The 25132-nt window shown below is 40.8% G+C and overlaps 3 protein-coding genes across 3 annotated transcripts; 1 reads left to right on the forward strand and 2 right to left on the reverse strand.

The window, feature by feature from the left end:
- Positions 1–435: 435 nt before the first annotated feature.
- FIRRM (FIGNL1 interacting regulator of recombination and mitosis) lies at positions 436–16670 on the reverse strand (the record flags this gene model as incomplete). Its single annotated transcript, XM_079535211.1, has 24 exons — positions 436–621; positions 935–1048; positions 1581–1661; positions 2000–2104; positions 2492–2605; positions 2846–2941; positions 4104–4226; positions 4887–5072; positions 6351–6440; positions 6778–6829; positions 7184–7266; positions 7938–8124; positions 8687–8795; positions 9707–9855; positions 10315–10379; positions 11005–11085; positions 11517–11655; positions 12157–12241; positions 12546–12708; positions 13624–13764; positions 14283–14387; positions 15311–15399; positions 16114–16140; positions 16556–16670. The coding sequence occupies 24 exons, from the start codon at positions 16668–16670 to the stop codon at positions 436–438; spliced, it is 2685 nt and encodes an 894-aa protein (XP_079391337.1).
- Positions 16671–17197: 527 nt separating this feature from the next.
- On the forward strand, positions 17198–18178 carry METTL18 (methyltransferase 18, RPL3 N3(tau)-histidine; the record flags this gene model as incomplete). Its single annotated transcript, XM_079535157.1, has 1 exon — positions 17198–18178. One exon carries the CDS (start codon positions 17198–17200, stop codon positions 18176–18178), a length of 981 nt encoding a protein of 326 aa, XP_079391283.1.
- Positions 18179–21169: 2991 nt separating this feature from the next.
- Positions 21170–24479, reverse strand: LOC306946276 (14 kDa phosphohistidine phosphatase-like; the record flags this gene model as incomplete). The annotated part of the gene is made up of 3 exons (XM_079535261.1): positions 21170–21262; positions 23983–24107; positions 24350–24479. 3 exons carry the CDS (start codon positions 24477–24479, stop codon positions 21170–21172), a joined length of 348 nt encoding a protein of 115 aa, XP_079391387.1.
- Positions 24480–25132: the final 653 nt, after the last annotated feature.

Genomic DNA, 25132 nt, shown 5'->3' on the forward strand with positions numbered 1-25132 from the left:
GCATAGAGCCTTATGTTGTTATTTTTAAGTGTATTTTAAAATATTAACACACAGCACTTACTGCTCATCCCATGTGTGACAGGAACAACGGTAACTGTTGTAAAAATAACAGATTCAAACGTAGCAATATTCAAAATAAAATTTCATGAAACGTTTATCATCACAGCAGAGCTTAAGATGACTAACCTAGAGGGCAGCAGTGTACAAAAGTCAGCACAGAGGTGTCCATTGAAACATACTGCTCATCCAGACAGCAGGTATGAAAGACGGGCCTCAGTTCATTTGGGGATATTAACCAAGACTTAGCAGTGCAGCAGAGCGTCACCTCATGTCACAGTTTTTTTCTTCTCCAGCAGCCATGGTACAAACAAAGCATCAGTTCCCTCACAACAGAGAGCTGAAAGGTTTCAGCATCTCTCACACCCCATTGCCACCTTACCGTATGCTGTCTCTGAGGATGGCTATAGCTGTATGTAGAGCCTCCAGTTTCACTGCAACCCATGCAGGGGGTGATCCTTTCTGCAGCAGCAGCTTCACGGCCTCCACTGCCCCCTCCATTGTGCCTACTGCTGACTTGTACTGCTCCTCAGACGGGGGATGACACGCTCGTTTTGCCAGAGGCTGCAAATTTAAGTAAGCATTAGACATCTCTAATCCCTTCTAGAGGTGATCAGAACCCACCCAAATGCAAGAAACCCTCACAGAGTGGAAAGCTGCACGAGACTCCCTTGTCTCATGCAACTTCTTTCTGGCTGACAGGCAGAACAGAGCATGCAGCTGTAATATTGAGGTCCAGGACTGTACACAGCCTTTTGTTCCTAGAACACGGAAGGCAGCAAAGGCTGACTTGAACCTCTTCAGATACTTCCTCGTTCCCCCAGAAAATTGCAGAAATCTACAATAGAGGCAAGGCAGTTTAAAGAAGTACACATACCTCTCCTGTTGACTCCACTTCTCCAACCACTTTCATAAAATGTGCACCACAGGTAATCCTTTCTTGTTTCAGGCGTTCTATACGTGCTTCTGTTGTCTCTTCGCCTTGCCTTACCTAGGGAGAAAGCCACAGGAGAGGTAACAAACAAGAAGTCATTACCAGCCTTCAGCAGTTCTAATAAGTACCAGAACAATTAGGGAAATAATCCGAATGTGTGAGAGTTTATAGAAGCTGGTCCAAGAAAAAAAGAAAGAAGGAAATAACACAGTGTGATGAAATCACTGTCTTTTTTCATAGACACCTTATCTGCCCACAACAACAACTGCAACTTTGCCATTTATTCTTTTTTTTCTTGAGGGAAACACAAAGCATTTGAAATCAAAATGGAGAAGTACTGGAAGAACACTGTGCATAGAAATAGCATTTGTTAATCCTCATGATTTAAGCAAATAGAAAAGTTCAACCAGATCACAGTTTAACAGGACAGTTTATTAACTTACACTTAGCTATTTAATCTGCCTGTAGATGATGGCATGGACACAGTCATAGCCAAAACCTACAGGAGTGTGGCAGCGAAGCCAGGCTCATAAATCATGGATATGTGCAACATCAACTAAGAAAGCAGTAAGCTGATTCAACAACATACCTTAGCCATAAAATTAACAACTTTATTCTTAATTTCTTCAGAATCAAGGCACTGAGGAACAACATCTTCATGGATTGTTTCCTGTCAGAAATGTTGGGTAATAGATCTTTAGTAGTTTAGTTTCGTATCAAGAAAGAAATACACAAAGAAAAACGTTTCTGTGACAATATCAGAAGAATTCTCTGGTGACAAAGTATTTTAAACAACCTTCCTTGTTGCAATCAATCTAAGCAACCAACGTTTCATTTTCATTCACTTCTAGCTCCTGAAATCACAAGTAACTGCATGAGGAGTTTGACCTATGTGCAATAGCATTTGTAACTAAAATCCTGCATTTTCAGTGAAGAGCAGCAAACATTTAAGACACAACAATCCCTGTATGACCAAAGCTATTACATCCAGAGTTCTGCTGTTCTTACCTCTGCAAAGCGTCTGAATGCCTCCAGTGCACGCTGGTGAATCAACCAGGTTTGGTCAGCTAGCAGAGAAGCAAACAAACAGGACAGCTGGGGTACAACTTGCCTCTGGAAAAAGACCAAATATCTATCAATTACTAGCAGTTAATTGTATCTTACCAGAATGATTGATTTATTAAAGGATTGGTCTACGCTCAAGGCACAGGTTCATGAAATGTGAGAGTGCTACTGCTCTGTTTGACAACACATTTCTGTAAGGGGGTGAAATGCTTTCTTAGGGGCTCAGACATCAGCCCTTTCTAACCGCTGAGAAGCAATGAGCAAATAAATAAACGAAGCATCTTACATGCACTCGGGGTGCCAATGAAAAATGAATCTCCAAGATGATTAAGTCGTGGCACATCTATATGTATTTAACTCAATCTTTTATATTTCAATAGTTGAACATCTTTTCGCTGAAGTCTAAAGACTAAGTAAAACCACTGTTATTATTACCTGTACTTCTGGTGGTATAAACACCTTCCCCACAGAAGAGAGAAAATCCAGCATTGCTTGACGAACGTGATCAGGGGGATCCATCCGGAGAAGGGAAGACAGCAGGGAAAATATCTGCAGGAAACAAAGCCCAGCAAACAGAATAACAGATGAATGCTGCTCTGTGTAATCATTGAATCTGAGGATGTTGATTTTATGAAGTGGGACTGAAAACAAAAGAAGGTGTGCTATTGCTTGAGGAAAACTAGCGGGGATAAAGACCAAGCCATGGGATAACTTTGGGATGTCATTAAATCACAAAGAACAAGCTTTTCATGAAGCACATTGCTCGTAATTTTTGGTTGTTTTCTTTACCTGGCTAATTAGTTGAGCATCTAATGCTTGGATGAAAAACTCCAGAAGCTGAAGTAATAAACACAACGTCTGCTGGAGACATGGTTCATCTGAGACCTTCAACAGATCACAAGGTATTAGCAAATGCATTATCAGTGTATTTCAGTTTATGGAATAACTACCTAAAGTATTTGCAGTAGCATCCTAAAATTCTTAGCCTAATTACACATTTAAAGCAATACATCATAAGCAGCAGAGAAGATTGAGATAGAAATACAAATACATATTTCTAAGTGGTTGTATTTTTCAAGATCCTTTCCTCAGACTTTTATTAATGATCTTTCTTAAACCCCTTTTCCTTCCTCCACTCACCAATATAAGCAAAACAAAGAGCGTGGCTCTTCGCACCCTCCCTTCCAATATTCATGTACATTGATAAGATCTTCCCAAAAACTTTTTTCTAGTCTGAACAGTTCCAGCTCCCTAAGCCTCTCCTCGCAGGACACACACTCCAGTCCCTTGATCACCTCTGTGGCACTTCACTGGACCCTCTCCAGGAGTTGCATCTTGCTCTTGGACTGGGGAGTGCAGCTTCAGGAGTGGCCTCACCAGTGCTGAGAGGAGGGGAAGGATATTGCCTCCCCCAGCCTGCTAGCAACACTCCTCCCAAGAGGCAGTCCAGGTTATTATCAGCCTTCTTTTCCTCAAGGGCACACTGCTGACTCTTCTCAACTCCTTTCCTTTGGGTTTTTTTTTGTTTTGTTTTGTTTTTGTTTTTGTTTTGTTTTAATCTGGAGTAGTAACTGTGATAATTCCTTTTGTTTGCTTGACTCCAGCTGCAGACATGAATGATTGGGTATATAGTCACAAGGGGGAGATCACCTTACCCCCTGTTCTCAAATATGAGAGGAAAGTTACTAGCTCTGTAGGCTTTCCTGTGCTAACCAGTATCACCATGGGTTTTGTTCACTTTCTAATAGACATTTAACATAGGCCAAATACGTAATTGAGATGAATCAGAATGAGGTATTTCAGACTTTTTGTTAAGCAAGTCTGGCACTGAGTGACAGACGCAGTAAGAAGGAGCCATGCATTTGGGGAAACTCAAACTCCATTTCCTAGCACAAGCCTATCTATTAGACAAGCCACCTGACAACAGAATTGTGCTTTACAGAAATGGTCTGACCCAAGTAAAACAACTTAGTAACAGACATGCTGTAGTAGCAGCAGCCTTCCACAGACATCATGTTTCCACTGTCAGAACAGTAAATCCTCTCACCTGCTTAGCCTGAAGGAAAGTCCAGAACTGACCAAGCACTCCCAAAATAGATGTCCGAAGTTCTGCCTCCAAAGTATCACCAGAAAAATTGCAGGTAACCAGCAAGACAGAAAAGGCAACATTCTAGTAGGAAAAAATGTTGTATAAGTAAAACAAAAACCCCAGGTTCACATTAAGTATCTATAACGACTCCAGATGGCAAGAAGCCTAATGGGCTGTGCCACAGCTGTACAGCACAGCTAATCCACCAACCCCATGGCCAGTAAAGCTTCCAAAGTGAGGAGAACCATCCGTAACTTCTGTGGGATCTCAGATGGTGCTACAACTGTTAGCTGCACTGCCAGGAGGAAGCTGGCAGCCGGTACTTCGCATGGAACCTTCTGGGTTCTTCCACTCCCTGCTTTTGCCAGGGAGACCAGTGAGCACCTTTCAGATTTGATTCCACACAAAACCATCCAGACTTTGCAAGTAGTTTTATAATATGATATAAACTGGAAATTGTAAAGAAAAGCACATCTGCTCACCCAGAGAGCAAAAAGCAACTAGAGTAACAAATAAACCAAAAGATCTCCACTATCACCCTCAGAGTAAAGGCCCCCAAGGCATTGCACACTGTAAGAAACATTAACATTAGTGTTCTTGATGATGCATTTACTGACGAGGTATAGAAAAAAAGCTGTGCAGTAGATAGAAGAAAAAAACTGAGGCAACAGCCACAGCTTCCTCATGGTCAGGTAGTACAGAGTTCATATGCTTTCACAAAGAGAACCAAATCTCCTTTACCACAGGTTGGAGCTCTCCCCAGGCACGCCTGCTGCTCAGCCACCACCTGCACTGCGCCAGCGCTGCCATGCAGAGCTCCCGCACCACTCGCTTCCCAAGATCAGGGTTCAGGGCTCTGAGGGACACGTGCTGCCACACAGCCAAGTTTTCCACTTCTTCCGGGAGAAATTTGTGAGCAAATTCCACCTGTAAATAAAAATATAAAATTCATTCGTTCATAAAATAATATGAACTAATGGGACCAGAAAAGAATTGAATAACTCAAAAAGCTGTGAAGCCAACAAGGAAAAGAAAATCACAGAATCACAGAATGGAAGGGACCTCAGGGATCATGAATCTCCAACCCCTCTGTCACATGCAGGGCTGGGGAGTGCATTTAATACTAGACTAGGCATAGGAAAACACTTCCTATTTGCTTTATAAATATTATATTAGAAAGTTTTACGTGATATAGTTTTCAAGAAAATCCATTTGTTCAGTAAACAGAAAACAAACAAAAAACCCAACAACAAAATACAGAACTGCCATCTCCCTGCCAGAAGTAGGACATCAGAACTATTAAGCTATTTATGCTCTCAGCTACTTGAAGCAATGGCCCCAGATATTAGAAGAAAGAGATGAAGGATCATAAATGTGCATCACCTTGCTAAATCAACCCCCAAACCATCCCAACAGATTATATCAGAGAACTTGAGAAACTTTCATTCCTGAAGAGCAGTACACCAATAGGTTTGCTTGCAGTAATCAGTCTCCTTATTAATAATAAGTCAGTTCTGCTGACATTCATCTAGGCATTAGGAAGAGTCTGAACATTTGCCATGATGAACCTTAAGAGCCTGCTTCTGCAGACTGCTATTCTTCTTACTCCAGACTACTTTGCAACAAAATTTGAGCCTACTTGTCTTTTCACAAGCAACAGTGATTGAACAGATGATCAGCCACTTCTGTCACCCCATGCAGCTGATGCAATCTATCTACACAAGTATATATAAAGAAAAGCTAGACGTGTATTCCCAAGTACTGAAATTACTTTAATACTCTTCTTACTATGTTGATTTTCTTGGTATTAGTTATTAGGTATTGCAGCATGATTCTTCATCATAATCTCTATTAAATGAATACAAGTGACGACTACAAATTAGATTTTATGTCCCGTGTACAATTTCAGATTCAGAAATACAGTTTCAGTAAATCAGGGAGATGTGCTCTTTCCATACTTCAAGAAAGGACTTCACTGACACACTACTGTGTGTCACTATCAGAGAAGTGTACCACTATAGAGAAGTGTACATGCCTGCCTTGCTTTGAAGAGCACATCTGCACTAATTAGGATCTAACACTAACAAATTTACACTAGTGAACACTCAACATCCTGACATTTCTGAAGGACAGGAGGAAGATACTTCAGACACATGGCTCTGATTCAGAGCTGTTTATTAAAGGCACAGCCAGTGCTGTACTTGCCTGATGATCTGGAGCCATCAAGAACAGCATGCGCTTCAGCAGAACACCCAAGACTGAGACCTGATGACACTCATTGGGCCACGACTTTATCTGGATTAGGAAAATAGGAAATGAACCTAATTAAATTAAGGAAAAAAATCACCACTCAGCAAATGAATTCTGTACTGAATGTTCCAAGAACTGCTACATGAGATGACAACAGTAACACTACATAAGACAACGCAGGACACATCAGGAATACTAGCTAGATGGCTTTGTATTTTCACAGTACTGTTTTGCTAATTGTTAGCCCAATATGAGGAATTAAAGTCATCTCCATTCTGGATTTGGATAAGAACCATTAAACTCTCATCTTTGGTGATTTAGAAATTTGCAGTAGAACCAGGATCAGAACCGGTGCTGAATTGCAAACATCACTGATTCTTACCAAGTGAGCAATCACCATACAGTGGTGAGCACACAGTTCAGCTGTTCCATACCTGAAATGTGAAAAAGAGGAAAGTTAGATGAAAGTACGGATGAGTCTGTATTTCCTACACTTGTACAAATTAAATATCATACATCTTGTCTCAGAGATGGCCATTTCTCTTAACACATTTAAGCACAGATAAAATTTACTTGAGAACTGCTCCAGAAAGCAATCAAATAACAGAATTATGTTCTCCTTGAATGAAAGTAAAAATGGCTGAGCTATTTCTGTTCCTAATTGTCAAATTACTTCTATATTTGAAAATAATTCAATGCTGGGACAAGTTTGTCTTAAAATTCTCTCTCATGTAACAGAACTACTGGATCTGTGGAATCCCGCTTGATTTGTAATAAGAATCTCTTACCGAGCAAGGAAGCACCATGAGTCCATTGCTAGCAGGGATGTGATCATACTAGAACCCAGCACAGCATCCAGCAGAGCGTGCTCCTGAGGAAAAAATGCTCATCTAAATTCAAGCAGAAACAAACTGCAGGCCTACTACTACTATTACTCCATTAATTAGCACAGTAGGATTCTCAGCTCGTCCAATTTGAAATGTTTTAACAGCTGATCCTCATGCTTTCTACTCAGCCACAATATTAACCCAGCAGCTTTAGTTTTGCAAACTTGGAACACGTGCATACATTCATTACAAAGAGCTAAAGGTGCCCCACTTCTCAAAATATTTCATGATGCACATCTCCTCTTTGCAAGGCAACTGCTGTGTGTATGTGTATGTACACACACACATACATTCACATTTAAACAACTGTACTATTTTTTGCCATTTTTATTGGCGCTTTACTTAAACACAAATCAATCCTTTCCTCATAAGTGAAAGCACTGAAGTTTTCTTAACAACTCGGTATCCCCGTGGGAAGAGAACAAGAATTTCCAACACAATAAGGTTCCACAAGAACTTGTAAGCAGCTTGATTTTCCCCTTTCCTCACAGGTAACATTTTGTGTGTAACTGAACCCCTGCGTTTTGAAGAGCAAGTCAAAGCACTTGATACTCAATCATTTCTTCAGCTGCACCATTAGGCATAACTCATTATTTTAAAAATATTATTTTTGCAACACAACAGCTGAAAAGATGATAAGCAACATCAGTCTTACCAGATGAGGAAATTGTGATGGGAGTGTGGAAGCAATGAAGGAGCACACATGGACACAGACATAGTGGTACAGGGTGATGGGGACTGTTGGCTGGCCTGTACTGATCACTTCTGGCAAACAAACAGGGAGAGAAAGCTCGGCAAAGCATTGCTGGAAACTCTGGAAAAGAGCTGAGAGAAAAGACAGGCTGGGGGTGGGGGAGTGAGGAGGAAGAAGGGAAGGAAGAAAAACGATAACAGTTGTGTTACAGATAGGCAAGCCCCAAATCCTGCAAACACCATCTCTACTACAGAAGCTTTGTCTTCAACTAGAAACTATGGCAGTAACTTCAGCGCTTTATTTATATGCTAGATTTGTATTTCTGACTACCTTCCTCTTTCACAAGCACTATTTACAAAGACTATTAGAGCATTCAGGCGTAAAAATGCAAGATTTTAACTTAGCAAAGTGTCAACATTATATACATATCTCTTTCTTCGCCCTGGACGTAGTCTAAGTATCATCCCTTTCTTGAAATAACAAAGATATTCACAGAACCATGGAATGGCCTGTGTTGAAAAGGATGACAATGATCATCATGTTTCTGATCTGTACCCTTCAGCCCTGAAGCAGAACACCAAGTCTTGTTTTTCCCAGCGTAAGGATGTCAAACTTCACAAATCTGTGAGAGAAATCCTAACAGCTGAGCCCCATTGCCTGCACAGACTGATCCCTCTAGTGAGGAACTACAGTGAAAATATTTTTGGTACCGTTTTCCTGTGTTCCAGAGAGTCTGTACTTCTTCAGGCTGAGAAGACAGCTTGTCCATGATGGTAATCAGAAGGAGACACTGGGGCAGCTGCTGCTCAGCAGGAAGACCTGGAGAATTGGTTTTGAAATGTGCTATTAATCACCCTGGTAAATATATATGGTGCTGAAACTAGCTTTTAAGCAGTTGACAGAAGATGAAGAACTGGTGATACAAAGAAGTTCTCAGTAAAACAATCCAAAGTCTCTTATAGACACACTCAGAACAAAAACAATGTTTAATTGTGTTTGAAGTGAAAAATAAATGCAATATCCTTTATCCATTAAAAGCTAAAATACTGTAGTACTGCTGCAAAGAGTACAATCTACGTGCCTTGTGCCTCCTATCCCCTTGACAGCACTGGATGAGACACTGAGTGCTCAAAGTTTTCTCCTGAGTGTGTCATGATAGCCACAAGACCACAGCACACACGTGGGAGAGAAGCAAGCCCACCCAGCCTACACAGAGAGAAGGAGCAACTGATGCTCACATCATAACTCTCACAATGTTGCACAGCTATCCAGAATTATAACACACAGGTCAGTGCAGAAATGTTAAAGGTGGTTATGACAAAGATAAGCATCTTCCATTTTGAAGACATTTTGTTTTTCACAGAAAAAAAAAGTATCAGGAAAAATATCTGCCTCAATCAACAGCACAGCATAAAATGGTTATTGTGCTTTAAATGTTAGTGGCAAATATGGAATGAAATCGTGTGAAACAGTACAATTAATAGGATTTGTTAACCAAATTAATTGCAAAGTCATTGTGAGCACTTTGGAAAACATGCATTCAACAGCAATGTGAACTTCTATGCAATTCATCTGAACTAGCATTCAGCTGACTATAACACAATAACAACAAAAGAAACGGTGCAAGCAAGCCAGTACAGAATGTGGTCCAGAATGTCACCATACAAATTCTGGCCCCTTACACATGGCTGCATAGCACTGCACTGATGGTAGCTGTGTTTTAAACACACCTGAAGTGTCCCTTAGCACTTGCTCCATAAAAGGGCTAAAGGGAAGAAGCTGACTGACGAGAGGATCTAGAGCCACAAGAAAAACCCGCGATATTTCATCTTGATGTACCTCTGAGATCGCTGGAGCATAAAGACTGGGAGGAAATTTGCTGAGGAAAGAAGAAAAAAACCAAACATTCTCAGTGGCATTACTTTTCAAAACAACTACAGAAAAGCCAACTCGTGCTCTCCCTCTTACTGCTATATAAATGAGAGAAAGGACTCCTCATTTTTTAATATCTACTACAGCCTGAGAGTTACAACTTTGTATTTAGTCTTTCAGCTCAAAACTCAGCACTGTTCTAAACACTGCAAAGAAAACTTCACATTCTGGGAGTTTTAAAATGTGTAACACATTAGAAATACAGACAATGCAACAAACAGAGCAAAACTTTTGAAAGAAAAACGATAAGCTGCTTACAGATTAGGGAAGGAAATACTTATAAGCATCACATTAATAAAAGCTTTTGCTTTAGGTAGAACCGGAGTCCCACTGGGAGCTTTTAAGAGATTGAAAGCATGACAGTTAAGCTGGGAAAAAAATCCTAGATGCTCTGAATTTCACTTACCTGTATATCTGAAGGAACAGTTGATGCAACTGTGAGCATAAGTCAGACAGGAAAGGAAGAAATTCCTGCAAAAGTCATTAATTTTGAAAGGTACTTAAATTATAGAACACACAATTAAATGTTCTCTTTCTGTTCTGCTATATTAGTGTGTGAATACTAAGCATGCAAAAACAGATTAAGTTTTAACAATCTACAGCACAAAACAAGTACAGGACCATCCCAGGAATGGCTTATTGTCTAATTACCATGCACATATATATAATTTACTGAAAATAGTGACATTTCTAGACTTGTTTTTACAAAAATAGTAAGAAGAGTTGCAACAGCCATACATTAAATGCTCTGACATACACTGTAAGGCTGTCTCATCCAGTCAGAATGCTAAAAATCAAACTCCCACTCTTACCCCATGGGACAAAGTGGATGCAGAGCACATCACCACTGCTTCTCCTAGAGAGCAAAATTATCTCACATACTTTCTAAAAATGGGTCAGTTTACAGCATCTTTTCTACTAATGAGGAAACTTAAACATAGCAACTAAGAGGGGAGGAAATTCGTGTCAGAATTGGTATCAGTACAGTGGCATTTCTAACTATTAACACTGCATCCAGACCATTAGACTGTGCTGCATGTTAAAGTACGCTGGCTTCAATCTGACACCACCAGAGAATTCAAATAATCAGACCTACCTTGGTGTAGTATATCAGGGAATTGGCAAAGAATCTGCACAGTTTGACAGTCTTCTGGAATAGCCTGAGGTCAGTGCCACCCTGTCCAAAAGAGCAGGTCTCAAACTTCAAATACAGACTAACAGGATTCAGAGGAAATTTAAATTGCTAGCAGCACTCAAAACCCATTTCACACTTGACTCTCTGCGAACTCAGCAGCAGTGGGAGACAAACTTTAGAAATCCTCAACGTTTTCATATCAATATTCAGAACTGAAATGCTATCTTTTGGTTCACCTTGGGATTTCATCAGTTTAGGAAATAAACAAAACTCCCATAGCAAATGAGGGAAATTTGTTTCCAGTGCCAATACAAATGAAGTCAAGTGGCCTGATTTGCATACAGTTTCAAAAGAACAAGGTATTCTGCCCACCACACATGAGCTAAAAAGAACATTTAAAAAAATAATACCCCAGGCACAGTGAATTTATCTTGCAGAAGCTCAGTGGCAGCTTTGGAAGCTTTTTAATTCACCTGAATGTCAGACATCTTCATTTCCTCAGCTAGTTGTAAACTGGAGTGAAAAGAAAGCAGAGTATCGTTGCACAGACCGCTGAGGATGTCACTGTGTTTCAGATGGCACTGCAGCAGAGAATGGTGCTTCAGGCTTTGCCTAAAAGAGGAATATAATGAGATGTTTAATTGTCACAAGTGATCACGCACTAAAGTAGAACAAATCCAAACAACTAATTCTTCTATTTGAGCCGATTTATACCACATTAATTTGTGCAATATCCACACTGAAGGGAAACAGACTGAGAGAAAATTGCCCTCTTTGTAACCATGACAGAAGCACAGAGGGCAGGTAGGCTGAAAGCACAAGACAGCACAGTTTAAGTTAGAAACATCTACAAAACTGCACGTCAGAACTCTTAAGACTATTTATTCAACAAAGCTTTTTCAGATGCTCAAGTCAAGCTTCTATCACTTCTTCATGGATGATTCCTGTTTTCACTGACGGTGCATTGAATTCTACTTACTAGCTAAATTTTCAAAGAAATTGAGTTCTCTAATTTCCATTTCATTCGAAATTCTGAACACGAAGCTAGTGAAACTCTGGTTATGTAGAACTATGGCTCAGATCGCAATAAAATTCAGGATTTTATAGACATACTTGATTATGAACTTCCATGTATTGGCATGAAGAGCATGGTCCATATTGGAAATGACAGAGCAGATCTCCAGCACAGTGTGAATTACTATGAAGGAAATAAGAATAGCAACAACTGAATTCAAGCAGTCATAATTTCACAGACAGCACCGCATTGATGCTGAATCAGGAGAATAGCTCAGTTCTTAGGGCTGCCCCTTTCAAGCAAACACATTCAACATTCCCCGTCTCACACACAGGGTTTCAAGCAGCAAAACGCTGCCTTCCGAAGGGCTGGTCAGGACTGCAGGAACTGAACTCAGAACCATGCTTAAAGATTCAAACATTCTTTCCATAGAGAAAAAAGAAAAAAAAGACTGAGCAAAACGAACAACCTTTAGATCCACTTGTACCTGACACCATATCTGTGATGTCATCTTCAGTAGATGCAGACCCCACAGAAATCTGATCAAACAGTTCCATCAGCTGTTTCTGAAGAGAATAAGTTTCCTTGAACACAGCTTGCAAGAGGTCAGAAATCAAGTGCAGATGCCCACAGTACACTGATTCGCTATCCTATAGGAAATGGGGAAGACAAGGTTAAAAAAAGGTTCAGGAATCACAGACTGACCTTTCAAAAAGAACAAAGCATAGATGTACATGCTTCTACTCAATACGCAGCTAGATCTGTAGTTTCTGATACCAACACCTGCTTGCTAAATATGAAATGCTATTCACCTGCACAGCCTAATCAACAGCTAGTGAAGTCTGTCTGGCTCTGGTGAGTTCAGTTGGCTTTGGATTAGCATTTGATTCATGAATCTCAGATCATATTTCTGAACACAACAGTATAGCTGTAGAACAAAGAAAGCAGCATTCCAAACATTTCTCAAAACTTCAGAATTAAAATTGTTACATAAAAGGTATGGCACCTGAGTTCAAATCTGGCTGTAAATGGTCCCGTAAGAAACAAAAAGTGAACAGTGAAAGTGAAGGCTCACCAAAAGCTGTTGTGTCCTTACAATAACCTCGTTTCATATTGACTGTTTAAGTGGGCATTACTGTTGCATCTAAAAGCTGATACATGTTACTCCTTGTAACTAATAAAAAGGTTTTCATTTCAACTTTCAATCCACTTTGGAACACACATATAAATAAGGCAAGCAGCACCATTTTCATCACCTTTTGTAGCTCTGAAAACTCCTGCAGCTATCAGAAGTGCACAGATATCACAGCCTACATTCATAAGCAGAGCTTATGTTCAACTGACACTGATGCAAAATTTGGAAATAAGAGGGCCTATGCCTGCCACCACCAGGTACAAATTGGTGGGCAGACAGATGAAAAATAACTTTTGTACTTGTACATGCTGTAAATGATTTAATAGCAATCCTACAGCAACATTATTTTGAAACAGGATCTTCTTATAAAGGGATCATCTCCCAGAAAACAATCAGTCAGACAATTTTTCTCCTTCTAACACAGGCCTACCTTGCAGTGTGTAAATGTGTTCTTTATTACATAAAGAACAGAGGATGGAAGGGTGCGGATACTCTCCAAGGGCACACAGTCTTGCAGTGTACAGATGTATCGTACACAACTGGTCAGAGTTTCCAGGAGTTGCACTACAGTCTTAAATCAAGAAGAAACAACCATAATTAATGCTTTCCAACTCCTGTACAAACTTCAGAAGCATTTTTTCTTAGCAGAATTGCTCCTAGATTTTATGACATTCAAAGTTCACCACTATTTGCATCAATAAATAGTTTATTAAAGACGAATATAGGTCTACAAAATATCAACAAATTCAATGCTTTTTCTGATACCACTCCCCACTTCTTTTTGCTACTGTTCTCTACTTTGAAAACATCTTAACTCCTAAATGGCTGTAATAATAATTGCCACATTTAGTCTTTAAATATGGAGAATCACACTCAATTTGCATTAGAAACTATGCAGAATTTGATATTTTCTTTACGTTCTGATCAACATCACAGGCTAAACACAGTCAAATAATACATAAAATTTTAACTGAACTTCAATTGCAATGATGTTTGGATTACATTTTTGCCAGCTAGTTAGCAGACAGCATAAACACTCAAAAAAACCCAGTTAATTTATTAGGTAAAACCTAAGCATAATGGACTTGCCTGTAAAAGATTCCTTACAGTACTGCGTAACTCTGTATTCTGGTCAGTTAATCCTTTGGCTTCACTGGAGAGTTCATACATCAATTTATCATATAACCGTAGAGTCTGTCAGGAAAAAAATTCACATAGTTTAAATATTTTATTTATAAACATGCACATAATAAATAGCAACACCCTTCTATATCTGCGTGCTCCCTTGGACAGGAGTCAGAGACTACCAAGATAACTCACGGGAGAAAACAATGCTTTCTAGAACATACACTGTAAACAAAACGATATACCAAGATATGAAAACCATCTATTCTTCCCAAATTATAGACAATTGCCAGGTAAATGCAGGGTATGGCACGGTAATCCTTGCTCAGGAGATGCATGCTATGAGCCACTTTTCTTGTATCTCTAAAATTTGCCACAGGACACTCAGGAAAGGAAATGGAAATCAACTGGGCAGTTTTACAGGCTTGCTAAAATATACAAGATGAGGCCTGAACCTTTAGTTGGCATTTCAGCACCGCTTTAACACCATTAAGATACATGCACTGAAGAATATAATACAACCACAGCACAAAATACCATTTAATCAAAAACAGAACATATGTTAGATCAATATTGCCTAAAGGCTTATTCAAAATATTACTCACAAATATGACAAAAATTATTTGTGATAGGAGTATTGGGTTCTTCAGCTTATTTATCACGAAAGCTGGCCTCAAAGTAAAATTCCCCACCTTGGTTGCTCTATACAAAGCCCAACATTCTCAAAAAAAGAAGAAAAAAAAAAGCAATTCTATTATTAAATAGAGAAAATAAGACACTATTCAATCCTCTCCCCACTGTATAGAATGGTAAAAATCACAGAAGCAATCCAGCAACACTGTTAAACTTTTAACAGTCAAATATTTATTTCAAGCTTTGCATGCGAAGTAATGATTCTTTGCTGAGCCCTCAAAAGAAGAACCAATGCATTGTAAGCAGGTTTTCAGTACTGTACTGACAGAAAATGTCACGTTCAATTGAAGGTGGCATACCTTAGGTAATACTTTAGAGAAAAACGTTTCTTCCAAATCTCCAAGGCTGATATGAGGCAAAAACATTTCAGTCAGGATCCTCAAAACACCTGCAAAGCAAAACATTTCTAAAATATTATTGAAAACCATGTGATTATCAGAAGTACTAGGTACTGAACAGAGGGAAAAAAGAACTGCATGGAACAGAAACAGATCAGACATCCGATTCTGAGAGAAGAAATGTAACGTGTCACTTATTACGTATGTCACATTAGCTGAAAAAAAAACACTAATAATAATAGCTCCGACATGCACAGAACCATCAGCAACAGCATCACACTGGACTATATTGGTTGAAGGCTGAGTACAGTTGTTTACCCATAGCCTGGCACCTAGATACAACTGGAAACTTCCATATTCTTAATCTCAGATAATTACAACAGTTTGATGTGCTGACACATAGCTGAGCAGTGAATGTTAGCAAGAGTCCTAAACAGCTGCATCTCAATATTTTTTGATCACAGAAGTAGGTGATAGGGTTTGGCCACCTGTGAGATAACAGCCAGCACCACAGAAAGCATCACCTCCCCCTTTCAAGAGCCTAAAAATCACAAATAGAGGCAAAGAAAAAACAGCCTTACATGCACATCTTATGAGATTTTATGAAGCTGTGTGTGTGATTCCTGTAACGTACAAGGTGCAGGATTGGTCAGGACCATGACAGAAAAGTCACAGGTGAGAGCAGAGCTCATTAACTCACGCAGAACTTATATGTGCAACACAATAAGCCTTAGCATAAAGACAACCAGCTGGCTGCTACTTACGGATGTGCTCAGTCCAGTCTTCGGACTCTTGATACATAGAGTAAAAGCGTTAAGGAAACTCAGGATCTGCAGTAAGACTGTATTAAGGCATTAGCAGAAACAGAACCCCACAAACCGAAGGGATGCTCCATAACCAGCACAGGTGCTCAGCATATCAGAACACTTCTGTGTCCTGGAAGCATGCTTTGTATGCCATGATTATGGTTTTTTTTTTTAATTTTCTGGGGGATGGGAAGGAACAGGGGCAATTACTAAAAGCTCTCCAGGAGCCACACGCTATTTCTAGCCTTTATTTTGGTGAAGTTCAGCTCTCGCTTCCAGCAAAACCCCACACCCACCCACAGGCTTACATGCTTCAACTGCGCGGGACAACGCCACCATTTCAGGGTACCCCGTGTGAGTTCCCCCGGCTCCCCCTACCGCAGTCCCGCCCCCCTCCCACCCTTCAGGAAGGATATGAGGAGCCGGGGCAGGACGGCGGGCAGCTCCCTGCGGCACAGCTCCCAGTCCCAGCCGCCCAGCTCCCGCAGGAGCAGCTCGGGGTCGGTCTGAGACATGGCACGACACGCTCCGCTCCCCTCAGCGGTGGCGGGAAAACTCAACTCGGCGCCGCGTTCCCAGCAGCCTCTGCGGCCGCGGGGCCGCTGCGTACGTATTCTACGCCCCCTTGTCTCCCGGCGGTGCGCATGCGCATATGGAAGCGGAAGGCCAACCACGCGTGCCAGGCGGAGGGGGACTGAGCGCTGCAGCCTGTGGTGGGTGTAGGGAGCGGGCCCCCGGGGGAACGGGTGCTTAAAATGCGTTTAGAAGTTTTCCTCTCTTTTAAAAAAAACCAGAAAATTAGGATGTTGCTACCAGTTTGCTGGCGTTAGCGTTCTGGCATTTTGATACTGTGTAAAAATGCTTGCTCTGTTTGCAGGAATCATTCGCTTGATTCATTGGCAAAGCAGCGGGTATGCTGCCCACCGAGCGCTCGTTTCCACAGCGATAAGTGCCTGAAAATATCCTCTAAAAGAGAAATACATCAGCGCTGCTTTTAGATGAGTACTTCTGGCTGCAACTTCCCAGTCTGTTATTCCTGAGAATGGATTTTCGATTTAATTTTTTTCCTGATGAAGATGAAAGCAAAGAGCCCAATGCTCACAATGAGACAGAGCCCTGTTCTCCAACACACAAACACCCAGAGACGAGGCTGCCAGAGAAAAAAGTCTGCATCAAAGCTGCTAAGGAGCACTATATCCCTGCAGATGTCAGTAAGGTACTGGAAAATAAAGTCCTGGAAACAGTATCAGGGCTGTGCTATGTAAATATGTCTGTCGTGGAACTGACATGCCAAGATGGCACCCATGAAGAAGATATTGTGTCGAAAAGTGTTTCTTCTCACTCTGATCTCATCCCAGGAGTCTATGAGGGAGGACTGAAAATCTGGGAGTGCACCTACGATCTGATGGATTTCCTTTCTGAAGCCAAAATCCAGTTTGCCAACAAGACAGTGCTGGATCTTGGGTGCGGGGCTGGACTGCTGGGAATAGTCGCCTTAAGGGGAAATGCTGAGAAAGTCCACTTTCAGGACTACAACAGCACAGTGATTGAGGAAATAACCATGCCTAATGTGGTGGCTAACTGTATAAATGATGGCAGTAAGGCTGACAGCGAAGATGACAGAAAGAATATTAAGCCTTCTTCAAAGAAGCGCAAGAAATCAGAGTGCCTGCCTGACAAGCTCACCAAGTGCAGATTTTTCTCTGGAGGGTGGTCTGAAATCAGCCAGCTCCTGTTAAGCAGCAGCAAGCCCTGTTCAAAATACGATCTAATTCTCACGTCTGAGACCATCTATAACCCCGACTATTACGGTGCTTTGCACGATACGCTGGCTCAGCTGTTGGCTAAAAATGGCCGTGTGTATTTGGCAAGCAAAGTGCATTATTTTGGGGTCGGTGGGGGTACCTACCTCTTCGAAAAATTCCTCGAGGAGAGGAAGGTGTTTAAGAGCAGCATAGTGAAAGAAGTTGAGGAAGGGCTAAAGCGCTTTATTTTAGAAATAGCCTTTAAAGACTCCACTTAACATGAATTCCAGCAGTGCTCCAAAATTATCTTGATAAAGACAAAATATTTTTATCCTCATATGTATTTTTAAATTTTACTGGGTTATTCAAAATGGATGAGTTAATGCTGTTCTTTTCTAGCTATTGAAAATATTTTGACAAATTCTGATGCTTGACTGAAGTGAAGGACTCTTCTGATTCTGGTAGAAAAGTATAGTCCTGCATAAAGTATCATCTCTTCAGCCCATTTTGTTACTTGTATGTGTTTAAAAATAAAGCAAGTCACTGTTCCCAGTCTCCCTCTCACATTCCTTGGCAGTGCCAGCACAGCCTGAGGGCGATCATTTAGCTCCCTAATATAGGGCAAGTAGTTCTTAAGGGCCAGGCTCCCATCTCAGCTATGATTTAACTGCAGCAACAAATTTCAGAATCAGCTGCATACCTGTGCGCTTTGCTGCTTTGCCACCAGAGGGGGATGTGATTGTATTTATCGTATTCTAACCATCTGTACTACTTCCTTTTCTAAGACCTTCACAGATACTAACTGCCCACATGCTATGGCCCATTTTCCAAACTTGCCTTCTTCCATTACTGTAATTTCAGGCTGCTGGGGGCACTGCTGAACACTATCATAACTCTTCAATCTTCTAAGCAGTTGGGCAGGGCAACAAACTTTCAGAAAATTTCAGAAAAGTCTGCTTACAAGTCACTCTTCTGCGTCCTAGGCTGAAGATGCTCACAGTGGGACAAGACTATGTTGCTCAAGAAATTACTATAAGAAAAACTGCAAACAAAACTAGAGAACTACAAAATCCAGTCCCAAGTGTTTGGAATCACCAACAACTCACAAAGAAAATAACATTGTATAATTATTTTGGACAGAAAGCTATTACATGACTGTACCAGGTACATCAATCTTACCTCTTGTCAGCACATGCTGCTTTACTGCAGCAATAATGCTTTGGGTGTCCTTGCAAAAATAAAAACTTAAGAGATAGTCAACCATTACAGTAAGCTAGGTAAAGGGAGACTGTATAAAGTCGAGGCAGAAAAGACTGTCTGAGAAGATGGAAAAGGAATTACTACAATAGTGACTTCAGTCACATAGTATTACGTAAGTTCCTGTCATTTCTGCGTATGAAAGCCAACTGCGAGGTTCCTATTTTGACCATGTTGCTATTAAGATAGCCATAGAGGATTTCCCATACTTCATTGAAGAGTCTTAACTAGAATTGTTTATGGAACAAAAATAAGTAGACTACTTAAATGGATGCTTAGGACACTACTGAAGTGCTCTCTCATAGCAGAGAGGGAAAAAAGCAGTCACTTGATGCTAAGGCTGTGACTGCACTGCAACCTGCCAAAGACAGACAAATGCTGACTGTGAACAGGGGAACAGAAAAAAAGATTTAGCCCTGGCACAGGTCAATGAAATACTGTTAACAGTTCTTTGTCAAAAATGGAAAGTTGGAACACCACTACTACTTGCTATTTTATATACCTCAGCCTGAAGACAAATCATTGCTGGCACATGCTGACTGGCCACCTGCTAGGTGCTGTTTCAGAGAATGGTACCTAAAGCAACAACAACAAAAAATCTTGACTTCCTGTGACAATGAATATAGTTAAGAACAAGAATCTCATGTATTTACAGCGAATAAAGAAGGCACTAAACAATTGTAATGCTTCCTCTTGAAAACATTCCTTGATCAAACTCACCCTGTCTCAGGCTTAATAACATTCCTTTGTTCAGCATCCTCATTTTATTCGTGGATTGCTCAAGCAGCTCAGTTTTCATGCAAATACAGAATCAGATCTTTTAGGAATTTCAAGTGAAGACCGCTAGAGCCACAATCACACAGTGATTGCACACTTACAAAAAAGGAAACCCAACACATTGTAATCAAGTTCCCATTTTAGAATGATAAGAGAATCAGTATAGGATATTTTTCTCAGGTGAAATCAGCATTGAGATTTCCATAACTTCAGATGAGTTCTGTTCTGCTTTTAGAAGTCAGCAGACACACCGAGAGGAAGCAGAATTCAACACTTAATTTTGTGATCTCATTGTTCTGTTGCTGTTTCAGCATCAGTAAAAGTGTTGTTCCTAGATCAGGAAAGCCAGTAAGACTTTTCTACTTGCTAAATCATCATCGCTCTTGTGACCAGTTTCCTGCTTCTTTTCATGATCTGGAATTAAAAAAATCTTCGTCTTACTTGTAAGACTTATTATTGGTAGGGCAAACAGCATTTTTCCAAGTTAAATTACATTAGAAAATAATAGAATTTAGAGGACCCTCAAAGCTCCCTTTTTATAATGTAAACCATTGTATCAAGCCCAATTTCTTTATTACGAAACAAAGAGGTCAACTGGCAACTCAATTTTCAGCTCAAGTCTCTCCTTTTCTCCCCTGCCCCATCCCCATACTTTTTGAGAGTCACTGCAGTAAGAAATCCTGTATAAACGATGTCTTTCTCGTAAGTACTGTAGAGAGAAACATTAAAGTCTGTCATAAAGTGTTTCAGGAAATTAAATTTAAAAGCCTGTTTATTTTAACATGCGCTACCCTTAGCTGACGACTTCCTCCTGAAGACCATCTGATGGTTTTGGGAAAGGACAACGCCAAAAAAAAAAAAAAAAAAATCAGTTTTGTATACTGGCACCAACTAAACAGCATCCGTTACAGTTATTTCACTGAATGTTAGGGGAAAAAAAGCCCAGAGGAAAATAGAAGCGGGAAGTGCTCAAGCTGCAGATTAGTGACATGCATGCTATTCTTGGTTACTGAGTACCAGGCATACAATCACTTTCTGAAGTTGTTTTTTTTTTTTGCACAAAGCAATGATCTGCAAATTAAGAGATACCTGGGGATTATTTAACTGTACTATAAATTAAAGGAGAGTCCAGTATTCCGGGTTCATGATAACATACATTCCATTCTATTTATTGAAGCACAACTCACAGAAAGTTTCCAGATTTGAACTGATTGTCACATTCATAAGTAGCCAATTTATTTCTTGTCATCTGACCATGTAATTTCATAATCTGTGTACACTTTTTTCAGTATCTCTACAGTCACCGAATGATCTGCTTTTCCATAGCCCTGCAAGAAAGAGCAAGAGTTTAGACAAGTGCAGAAAGCGACTCCACAGAACCATTCAATTGCTGTCAACACAAGTTATTCAGTTACAGCTTGATACTGCAAGAAGCTCAAATAAAAATTAGAAGTAAATGCACGTTCTAAAAAAAGAAAAAAAAAAAAGTTGCTCTTGCAGTATAGCACTTCATTTTTCTATTATCATCTCCAATTTCCCCCAACCCAATTTGCAGAAAATAAATGAGTCGATCTCCAGTAACAGGATGCATTTTATACACCACGATTTCTCTAACAAAAAGCTTACTTTAAAACACTCCCAATCCCTCAGCCACTCTATTTACTGAATGTTCTTTTTAAACTACTGACTGTATTGACCCACATCAACATATGAGCCTACGAGCATCTGCTGCAGCTCAGCTGAAGGAAAACAGAACAGGAAGCCATGTGTGAACATCTGAGTACTATTCTAGTCACCAAAGGGACCAAAGTCTTTATTTGTTATCTCTTTGGCATAATTTCATACACAAATAATCTTCAGCACTACAACTCCAAACTAAAGCATCATCAGACTTATCTCATTTTTAACTCTCTTTAAATCATTGATCACAGTTTCAGTCTTTCACTGAAATTGAAGAGTTGTGATAGAAGGTGCGCTTCCATCGTTTTGACTGCCTGAAGTTACTAATCTTGATTTCTTATTTCAGAACTACAAGTAAGTTGTCACCTGTCAAAGACTTCAGTCTACTGATAAAAACCTGTTATTTCCACCTTACTGCCTTTTTCCAGTAATATTCAGTGAAACCCATTTAACTCAGACTGAAAAAACTTCAAGATTGCTTGAGCAATTCATACAACACACAATAATTCATCACTGGCTCTATCTCTGAAGGAACAGCTTAAGTAAACTAGCATTTAAGCTGCACAAATTGAATTGAAGCATTAGAAAATGCATCAAACTCTTCAAACTACCAGATAATGGAGCTCTATAAAAAAAACACTGCTGGTTTATACTTTTCATTTTATATCACAATTCTACAGATCACTCTTGCTTTGGTAACTGCTTTGAAGACCCCCATTCAGCTTTGCAAATAACAACACAGCATCTACTTTAAAAGAATCTGTTTCTCTGGTCTTCATTAAAAAAAAAAAAAAAAAAAAAAAAAAAAAAAAAAAAAAGATAATCTTCTTTAAGAGTTTGACAGCAAATCTCCAAGTGAAGAAAAGCATCAAAATGATTTCTATACCAACTTCTGACCTACAGCTGAAGTCTTTCAAATCTCCAGGTCTCTACTCAACAGATGCCCTCCTGGTAGTAAAACTCTGCTTTCATCTTGTGCTCATCTGTATGTTTCAAGGTACCAAAAAGAATCACAAAAAAAAAAAAAAAAAAAAAAAAAAGCACTTTCCATTGGCAGTGTGTTTCAAGTGCTAACTGCTACTTCTGAGAGTAAATTGGCAGCTAAATTAGTAAGGCAGGTGTCAAACCTCATCTAATAATGCAATGATGATAGGCATTCACAATCAAGAGACTTGAGTAGAGCAAGTATTATCCACTGTCTTCTCTCCCTAGCACAAATCCTAAAGCGGTGAGTTTTTTCACATGATTCCAGCTGGCAAGAGTCAAAGAATCATAGAAACAGCAAGCAGCTGGGATGGAAGAGCCAGAGATGCAGAGACAGCAGAACCAGAGAACCATGGAATGGCATGTGTTGGAAGGGACAACAAAGCCCATCCAGTTCCAATCCCTGCCAATGGGCCAGTTACCCCTACAGATCAGGCTGCTCCATTCAGCCTGGCCTTGGGCACTTCCAGGGATGGGGCACCCATAGCTTCTCTGGGCAGCATGTCCCAGCACCTCATCACCCTTTGCATGAAGAACTTTTTCCTAAAACCTAATCTGCATCTTCCTTCTTTTAAAACCATTCCTTCTCGTCATCTTAGAACAAAAGCAACAATAACATTTAACAACAGTTAAGCAATAGGGACTAGGCCTTGAACGTGTTATCAGGTTAAGGTTAGCAGATTTAAAATAGTTCTATCAAATCAGCTGAATTTTTTTTAAATGTAAAGCGATGACTATTCTGTTCTCATCTACATTAAAAGCAAGGAACCTTTGCTCACAGCATTACTACAGAAGCAGCTATACTGCATCACAGAGCAACACAAGAAACAGACTATGGTACATTCCCTCAATTCAAGAAATTACCACTGAAGTTTCTTTATGAGAAGACTCAGTAACTTGCACAGAACAGAAACGCTCAGGTTTCCACACGCAGAGCCACTTTTATTCTCACAAAAACAGACCTGTGCACAGCTGTACCTTCGCTCACCGAACACCCAGCCCACCCACACTGGGTGCGCCCTTCTCACACACACAGACTGTTCACAACCCAGCTGGTCAACTGCCAGCCAACGTTTCCATAGCCAAAGATCACACTCCAGCTGAATCGTGACCCCGTGGCTATAAAGAGGCTATTCCTCCTCTGTCACTAAGTCTGTGAGCCAGGAAACGCTGATTTCCACTTTTAGCCTTGTTTGTAGCTATCATTCCGCATTATCTGCTCCTTTGGCTTTGGTCTCCTGCCCTTAAAGCAGTGTTTTCCCCACAGGGGAGCCAGGCGAGATTCCCAAGGAACAATTATGCTCTGATTCGTTACCACACTTACTTATTACAAAACAAAACCTCCAGAACAACGGAGATGGAAAGGAATACAAGAGGCACTTACTGTAGACAGCCCAAACACCCTAATTTTCTTCTCTTTGCTATTATGATCAATTTTCCCTCCTCCAAGGCACTTGCACTCGTATCCCAGCTTCTCCATCTCAGGATTTACTTTCTCAAAGATGTGATCTGTACAAGGAGAACAGAGCCATCAGAGCCCTATAACTAGGACTGTCAGCTATTTGCAACCAGTTTTCCCTCCGAGCCGAAGGGGGGTTTCTCTTGTGAGACGGGCACGAGCAGTAATTAAGGCTGTATGGCGAGCATAGCGGGACAAACGCGGTTTGAGGCGCTTCGAAATGGCGGGTGAGAGAGGAGCCGGGACGCACGGCGCTCCCCGCCTCAGAGCCCCGCTCCCGCCCGGCACGCACTGTGGAACTCGGCCGCCTTGGTGCCGCGCACGATGTCGCGCTGCTCCCCGCCGCCAGGCCGCTGCAGCCGCACCAGGATGTACTTGAACGTGCCATCAGGATCGATCTCCACGTCCCGCACAGCCGCCATGGCAGCCACACAACCCGGGAGTGAACGTAGGGTCCGGCGGGCGGGGCGGCCGCGTGTAGCACCGCCCAGCGGCTCGTCCTGAGCGCGTCATTATTAACGCAAGTTTCTGAAGCGTACCACAAACAAAGCTATTAGCGAAGCAGAGGCGATCGTAGAACCGCAGAATGGTGGGGTTGGAAAGGACCTAAAAGATCACTGAGCTCCACTCCTGCCGTGGGTTCTGGGTGCTCAGGGCACCTCCAGGAATGGGGCACCCACAGCTCTGGGCGGCTCCGCCAGCTCCTCACCACCGAGTGAAGAGTTCCCTCACCTCCATCTCCCCTCTTGTAGTTTAACGCCATTCCGCCTTCTTCTGTCACAATCAGATTGTGTAAAAAGTCGCTCCCAGAAGAGTACCAGCTGAGCACAATATTGGAGATGCTTCACAGGATGAATTTGGTTTTTATACGAGAAGCTGTCTTATGGTTTGTTTGGTTCTTAGGGCAAATTGTTAACTGAGCTACTTTCTGAAGTCTCAGTGAAGATTTGCAATGTTTTGTTATTTTAGAAACAACTTTTAGTTACCTTTTTGGGTACAGGATAGCATAATTACTGTGAGGAAAGAAATAAATGACCAAAGTGCTGATAAACCAAGCCAAATTCCTGCTAATTAA

The sequence above is a fragment of the Tetrao urogallus genome (genome assembly GCF_951394365.1).
Source record: "Tetrao urogallus genome assembly, chromosome: 5".
NCBI classification, from domain to species: Eukaryota; Metazoa; Chordata; class Aves; order Galliformes; family Phasianidae; genus Tetrao; species Tetrao urogallus.